The sequence below is a fragment of the Betta splendens genome, chromosome 21, assembly GCF_900634795.4.
Source record: "Betta splendens chromosome 21, fBetSpl5.4, whole genome shotgun sequence".
NCBI classification, from domain to species: domain Eukaryota; kingdom Metazoa; phylum Chordata; class Actinopteri; order Anabantiformes; family Osphronemidae; genus Betta; species Betta splendens.
In genome coordinates, this window is record NC_040899.1 from 4,443,949 (window position 1) to 4,452,131 (window position 8,183).

General features: G+C 49.4%; 1 protein-coding gene across 1 annotated transcript; it reads left to right on the forward strand.

Annotated features, from left to right (window-relative positions):
* Positions 1-432: 432 nt before the first annotated feature.
* Positions 433-2,333, forward strand: olig2 (oligodendrocyte lineage transcription factor 2). The gene is made up of 2 exons (XM_029137840.3): positions 433-556; positions 852-2,333. The coding sequence occupies exons 1-2, from the start codon at positions 476-478 to the stop codon at positions 1,692-1,694; spliced, it is 924 nt and encodes a 307-aa protein (XP_028993673.1). The 5' UTR covers positions 433-475; the 3' UTR covers positions 1,695-2,333.
* Positions 2,334-8,183: the final 5,850 nt, after the last annotated feature.

Below are 8,183 nucleotides of genomic sequence, written 5' to 3' on the forward strand. Positions count from 1 at the left end.
CACATGTCCAGTTAAAATATTAAAAATATTTTATAAATTACAAATAAAATGTATAATATTTTTAACTTTTTTTATAGATGTTTGCTTTTTGTAATTAAAAATTAAGTTTGCTTCAACACAATGTTCTGTTTAAAAATAATTCAAATATTTATTTAATTCGTATATGGACGATTAGTTTTTCCTAAATGCTGTGTGTTTTGTCCCATTATAATAAAAGCCATCCACGCGCGGGCCAGCATTCTCCCAAGCAGGGGGCATATGTAGCAGGGAGTGCGTCTCATTTCACTTAATAGTGATGCTGTATGTTGGTAATTACATCAGGCCGGACCCCCCCTCCCCCGTTTCGCCCCCCTCCCTGCGCGGAGCTGATTGGTCGCAGGGAGGCAGCCCGGACAGAAACGGCGTTGTCCCGGTGACCCGGCCTCTGCGCGCTCCAGCCCGCTATAAAAGCCGCGGTCCCACGCTGCCGTGCCAAATGGGCTGTCAGACGCGATTTGGAGTAACAAGTGGATTTGACGTTTGGTTTTTATCGTCCTCGCGCTTGAAAACACACTCGGTAGGTTTAATACTTTAATACTCATTTTTACATTTTGGGGTAATTTGATTTAAAAGGATTTCTATAAATTTGTAATAATATTTATAAAAGTAAATTTGTATATTATTCTACGATTAGAGGTATTCTGCTACTTGTCAAACTCTACATCTGACTGCTTACAGACCTTTATTATTTCTACTATTTGTTGCGTAATTCCGTGCGTAAATTCCGCGCGTACTATACATATTGAGGCAGTTTAAAGACGTGTGCATTTCAGGGTCCAGAGAAATAACTTGTTCAAACTTTTCCTCCTTAGAACCTCGGCTACAGCAGGACCATGGACTCAGATACGAGCCGCGTGTCCAGCAGACCGTCCTCTCCAGAGGTGGACGACATCTTCATGTCCACCCTCAAGAAGTCCGTCCACGGCTTCTCCGGGGCTGTGTCGTCCACGCAGAGCGACTCCCCGTCGGAGATCCCGGGTCTGCGGGGACTCTCCGCCGCCGACGAGGAAGCCCTCGCGCTGCGGATGGCGTCCAAGAAGGACCGCAAACTCCTGTCAGAGAGCGAGCTGCAGTCGATTCGCCTCAAGATCAACAGCCGCGAGAGGAAACGCATGCACGACCTCAACGTGGCCATGGACGGGCTGCGGGAGGTCATGCCCTACGCGCACGGCCCGTCCGTGCGGAAACTCTCCAAAATCGCCACCCTGCTGCTGGCTAGAAACTACATCCTGATGCTGAGCAACTCGCTGGAGGAGATGAAGCGGCTGGTGAGCGAGATCTACGGCAGCAGCGGCCACCACGGCGGCTTCCACCCGTCCGCCTGCGGGACCCTGACGCACGGCGGGCCCGTGCCGGGACACCCGGCGGCTCCCCACGCGTCACACCCGGCCGTGCACCACCCGCTGCTGCCGCCCGCCGCCGTCTCCACCGCGTCGCTCTCGGCGCCCGGCATCTCCGCCGTCACCTCCGTCAGACCCCACCACGGACTGCTCAAAGCGCCCGCTGCCGGCGCGGGGCCGCTGGGCAGCAGCTTCCAGCACTGGGGCGTGGGCGCCGGGATGCCCTGTCCGTGCAGCATGTGCCAAGTCCCGCCTCCGCATGTGTCCGGCATGAGCGCCGTCACCATGCCGCGGCTGACCGGCGACTCGAAGTGACTCCAAACGGAACGGAAACGAACATTTGCGCTGGTGACAGACTCTCTCCCCACGTTGTCACGTTTTTATTTATCTCTGCTGAAAAAGTTAAAGTTCAACGCGTTGCTTTTCTGCACTGGGACTTTGGGGTTTTGCAACTAACGTAGTGTTTTTATGGTAATTAACCTCAATTGTAACAGGTGTTTCAAAGCACAACGAGCCTTCAGTTTAACCTGGAAACCTGTGAGCTCAGTCATTTGTGTCTTCGTTTATTTAATTGCTGGTGCTTTGATTTTTTGGCTCCGCGTGACCGCAGGAGGAAAAGGTCCCAAACCATAGGCTCAAACCACAAATGTAAATATGTAGATGAATTATTCTGTTTAAATAGTCGGAGATATATATTATATAGTCTTGTAAATGTGTGGGATGACTCCCCCGCCCCTCACAGGTTGCACCTGCTTTATTCCATGTGTCTTCTTTTCCATTCCAGTGTGTGTTCGCTCCAGTTTGTCATCCACTGGCCAACAATAACCACTTGTTTATTTTTTTAATTAAAAATGAAAATGATATTTATTTACTTATTTTGGACCGGAGTTTCAGATCAATCTGTGATTGTGTTGGGGTTGGAAATGTAAAATAAAGATTAAGTGAAAAGAAAAATGCCTTTTCTCCTCACTTCAATACACAAATAAATAAAAAAATAAACTAGATGACCAAAAACATTTTGTTGATATTAATTTTGATATATTTTAGTGCATCTTGATTCATATTCTTTTGTGAGTCAGCTTTTAAAGTGGCTGCAGTTCAGTTGCTTCATTTCATGAGACCGTTTTATAACTTGACCCCAATCTGATGAATTAATTAAAAATAAATTTATGTTTATAAACTATGACCTTTATTAAAATTCATAAATACTGTTTGAAATTACTTATACTTACATTAGCTAAATATTTGATTTCATACACAACTAAAAACATCAGAATCTTTCCCAGCTGAGCAGAGACTTCAGGAGTCTGACTTGTGACAGTCATCATCATAACCCCTGTGCATCCAGGTGTTCATGGTTTGTATCTGTTCATGTGTCTCTCTATTTACTGCAGCACAAAAACATAATGGCAACAAAAAACTGAATTTAGAATCAAAGTATTTGCTAAATGTGCATTAAACAGCGGTGAGAGGCGTTCAGGCCTGTAAAGGTAGCAGCTGCAGAGCAGATTGTGCATGCGGTTGCAATGTTTTCCAAAGGCCCCTGAAGCCGAAACGATATGAAACGAAACTCTGAATATTCATGCAAGCATTTGTTTATTCGTCTCATTACTGGAATTGAATTATTCAAAGTCCTTCAGCGGTTTTGTAGGACGTTTCAGAGAGTAAAAGGTCGTCCGTCGCAACAGAGGTACAGTCCACTCCCAGGTCAACTTTCAAACCGTGGTCGCTTAGAAAGTATGGGAACAAATCTGTGCGACATAAAAGATGAAACATCTGAACAGTCGGCTGCAGAGTCATAGAACGTTTCTCCTCCTAAGTCAACTGACAGACAAACAGTTTCCAACAGATGTCATGTATTTAGGAAGGCTGCCAACAAGCAGCTTGTTCTGGATCAGTGAATGATCTAGTTCTAATTATCTTCTAAAGGCGATTTACAGAATATGAACTTTAAGACTCATTCCTTCATAAGTTGATTTTCAGTTGAAACAATAGCCTGTGAGTTGTTCTCATAAACGGCCTGAGTGCTGAAGTTAAAAGAGAAACTGACTGAAAGCATCTTTTCAGCTCGCTCTGAACACTTTGGCCAGTAGCAGCTGTGCTTCCCATCCCTGGGACTGGATTTGAATAAACAGCTCCTTCTCCACTGTTGGTGGCATGCTGACTTACCCATTGATGCCGGGAGCCCGAGGTCGGTTCCGTGACAGTTTAAATATTCATAACATTGGACAGAAGGGGCGCATCAGTCGTACACTGTTGTAGCTGGATTTGCACCGTCCCCAAAGCTCTGCACAGATGTACGGCCTTTCAGCTCCGCGCATCATGTTGTGTTAGCTGAAGGGATTAAAGATTGGTGGGATGCATCAAAGGTGGCGAACAACAGAAAGAGAAACAGAGTCTATGACGGAACAAGCCAGAGAGGATGAACAAACAGAGAAGCCGTCACACACAAAGGCAGGATTTAAGTCCGACAAGGGAATCGATGGAGTTCTAAGGTGAATATGAGACCTGAGGGGTCAGTCGTTCCCATGGGACTCGTGTTTACTCGTACACAGACTCATCTGTCCGCATCAAACACGGCCGTGGACTCCTGCACATAGAACAGTGACAGTATGGGATGCGTCGGCCACAGGAACCTTTGTGCTTCCACTAACAAATATGTGTTGCTTTTATTGTGTGTGAGAAATATTAAGACCTTAAAAACGGGCAACAGTCAAAACAAACACGGCATTCAGGTCACGTCTGGAGCCGACGCTTTCGGTGGGAGCCTGAACGCCTCGCTGGCTGTGTCATTCTGAACATTTCGATCAGGCTACAACAAGCTGGCAGCCGAGCGGTTCCGGCGGCAGCAGCCGGGTCCAGAGCTGCCAGGCAGCAGGTGTGAAGTTAGCTGACGTTAGCATGTTAGCAGTTCAGCTCCCGCGCAGCGTTACGGCAGGTGACAGGCTCATGGTTGGAGCAGGACACGGATGAAATCACCAGGGTCCCAACGTCAGCTGAGGCTGATGAGGAAACAACAAACTGTAACATCTGTGACATATGATCAAGAGGCCGTCCAAAAGCCACTTACTGTAAATGCTCAAAACCCTCTAGCGCGTGTACGTGTATGTTAATGTGTGTCTAATAATCTATGGAGAGCAGCAGATGAACGGTGTTTAGTGACGGCCCAAAGGGACAAAGACACGGGGGAGTGAGAGAGAGAGAGCAAAGGAAAGCGAAAGAAACAAAGCACGGGAGCAGAAGATCCATTGAGTGTGTTTTTTGTGGCTGAAGAATCGTCCCCAGCGGCTTTGAAAAGGAGGATAATCCTGTCAAGTAACCGACCTTTGGATATTCATGACCGGCCGAGCGGCGCTGCGGACTGGAGGAGGACACGGCCAGGACGGGATTAAACATCAAAGTGGACGTGAGGACCAGAGGACGGGGGACACCAAGCCGCCAATGCGGGGAACACGGGGTCTCAGGAGGGAGTGCAGGGGGTCAGCGGTGAACGGGTGCCTGGTGAGTGGACAGCACATTTAATGGCTCCAGCATGAGGGGCTCCTGAAGGCCTTTCAGGAGGTGTGCGCACCTGCTCGCAGTCTGAGGCACGTATTATAAACGTTGCATTAAGTCCAAAATGAGCTGGGGAGAATATTACAAGGACGTAGTTTAGACTTGTGTCTGTGTGAGGACGCTGTCAGACCTCTCAGAGGAACATCCCATATGGTTTGCTGACCGTTTGCATGAAGAGGGACGAGCAGGCAGGTTTCAGGCCGGTTTTATGCTGATGCCTTTGAGCTGTGGCTTTTACTCATCAACTCTATCTGCCATCCTCTGCATGTATGTCCTCTGTGTGATTCCCTGGATCCGTCCTGGTATCACGTTGCACCGCAACATATGTCTGCCCTGCACGTCGTGGCTTCCCTGGGGTCCACTGTTTCATAAATCAAATTAGGAGCTCGCCCTGATTCATACGTGAAAGTGCGAGTCGGCCATTTGCCATCGGCGTGTCAATAGTCCCCCGGTGGGAGGCTGCTCGTGAGTCTGGGGGACATCTGTGCCCAACCTGCATCCGTGTGATGAGGCTGAAGGCTGAATGGAGCAGGGAGAGGTGGCTTCAGGCCTCTCAGGTCTCGGCAGCACCGAAGCAGGAGCTCAGCGGGAGGTGGATGATCAGAGCAGGGGGCTGCCGGCCGCCTCCAGGGGGAAGGGGAGGAAGCTGAGCACGTCTTTGGCCGTGTAGATCAGAGTGTGGGCTGACAGATGTGTCCATCAGCGTAAGGAATCATCTTACCGCATCCATCTGCCAGTTAGCAATGTTTGGTTTCAACCTACAAAGTGAAACCAGGAGGAGGAGGATGGTTTAAACACCTTCATCGTGCGGTTCCAGTGGACGACTGGGAGGAAACTCTCATCCTGTGACCTGTGACACGTTCTGCCGGATCGGCCCCGCCCCGGCAGTCAGCTGGGAGACGTGACCCCCACAGCTGGGCGAGCGCGAAATGTGCCGTAAAGGAGGCGACGAGGGACGAACACCGCCGAGCAGCGAAATCCCACAGATCTAATGCTTAGTCTCATAATTTGAACTTCATTTTGACAGAGTAGAAATAGTCAAACTGAAGAAAAGACACTTCCAGCGTCCACGTCCTCATCCATCACGCTGCTGCCAGCCTTCAGGTTCACACTGCCCCGCGAGCAGCCGGGACGGCCTCTGAAAAGCCGCCCTCGGCCTTGTGGTGCTATAAAAACAGCCAAAGAGAAACTTCCCAACCCGCCCCCACCGCACTCTGACTCCAACTGGGGAAGAAGAAGCCGCTCTGTGCTCGGATTCCTGTGGAAGTTTAGTGTCTGTGAATCCATCATTGTCACCGTTAAATGGGACCTGTGGTTTGAAGGACACGTTGGGGGGTGGGGGGTGGAGGGGGGGTTAACCAGCACTCCCCTATTAACCGGCACCCAACAAGTCCCGGGTGGCGTTGTTTCAGAGCGCAGCATCTGCCGCGACAATGGACGATCACTGTGACCACGACCACAGACTTTAACAAGCAGATCAACAGAAAATAGGAATCCTTCAACACATTCCAGACCTTTGATTTGAACACACCCAACGACGTATTCAGGCCCAGAAATACCTCTGAGGGACAGAAAGTGTGACTCAACATGCTGCAATATGAACGTGGCATGAGTCCATCTGTATTTAAGGAGCCGTGACCAAGTGAGAGTGTGCAGCTATTGAGTTTAAAGCATTTAGTCTCTCTTTCACAAAGGGCCGCGGGGCTCAAACCTCACACCCCTCCTGCTTCATTATGCCTGCCGCGCCACGACCGGCACCAAATGCTGACTATCCCAGGCCAGTGCTCACAATGCATGCTGGGAAGGACAAAGGCAGACCTCCAGTCGATTGGTTCCACCTTATTAACAGCTTGTAATCTTCTCATGTCTTTGGCCGCAGCTCACGGAGCGGGAGCTGCGGCTAATGGACGAGCGTGTCCTCCGTCGCCGTGGCTGCTTTGATGCCGAGCAGCTCTTCCCCCTGAAAGGTCCGGCTCCGGCCCGTCCCCATTGTCGCTGCTGCACCTGTTTGCCAGCAGGGACACGTGGAGGAAATCAGTCACTGGCAACTGTTAATTTCTCATTAGACGGCCCCTGCGCATTGTGAACGGTTGACAGTTTGAGAGGTGTTTAACGCCGCGATTCGCTGCAGCGTTAAAAGCCCTGGAGTGGAAAATGACCAGAAACGCTGACTGCTGGTCCAAACAGGATTTGGCATCTTTGAGTCGCGCCTCCGATGCCATTATTGCAGAAAGCAAACAAATGCAAATGAGTTGCTTTATTCCAGTTTCAGATGCAATTTGTAAACTTTCTTTCTATTGACGACGCTGATCTGTTGCGTAAAGATGTGAGACACATTAATAACCTTTCATTTCGTGATAGAAGAACGTAAACTCTGAGCTGCTCTGCTGCAAATATAAAATATAAACTATATAAAAATAAAATAATAAACTTATTAATCACTTAAAAAGAATCTAAGCAACAGGTCTTTATTTTTTGTGGGTTCTGAACCGTCATCACACAAAGAACAAGGCACAACACAGTATTGTCTTATCTTGTATTTCTGTCAGGTGACTTTTCCAGTTGAAGGAATAGAAAATAATTCATACGCTTCTTCTGCTCGTGTCTCTCCTCATCCTGTACCGGGAGATAAATTAAGCCAGGATTTTGGCTGAGGTGTCTTCCTGTCTGTCCCCCAACAGGAAGTGGCTCCACACAGACGGGGCATTTAGCAGCCAGGTGCAGAGCCGCCATTGGATGGCTCTGCCCAGATGGAGGGCACCCCTTCCACTATAAAGGCACTAGTCTTCCCCCTGCCCCTGAGCCACCGGCGCTCCTGCCCTGCTCCAGCCTCATCAAAAGGAGCCTGGAAGCTGTGAAGCGGATATGCTGGGCTGCAGCCCCGCATCAAGCTCACTTTTCTTTCCCGGGTGGATAAAAATGGGGGAGGTGCACTTTGCTAATAGACACCACTTTCTTTCTTTCTCCTCCTTTCTGACTTCTGTGTGTGTGCGGCTCCTTGCAGGTGTCCTTTCTCCCCCCGACTGAGGAACCAGCTCCTGAAGCACACTGAAACCCATCGCAGCCCATTTTCTTTCATTACTCCGCTTTGCCGCGTCTTATTGTTGGACGGGCACTAGAAATCAAATTGAGCGCACACAGACACACACATTCATCCTGGCTGCCTGCACTCTGCTCCCCTGCAGGTGTGAGGGCCATCCGCCGGGCCCTTTTCATGGGGCCCTCCCTTTCCTGTCCGTCTGCAGCCGT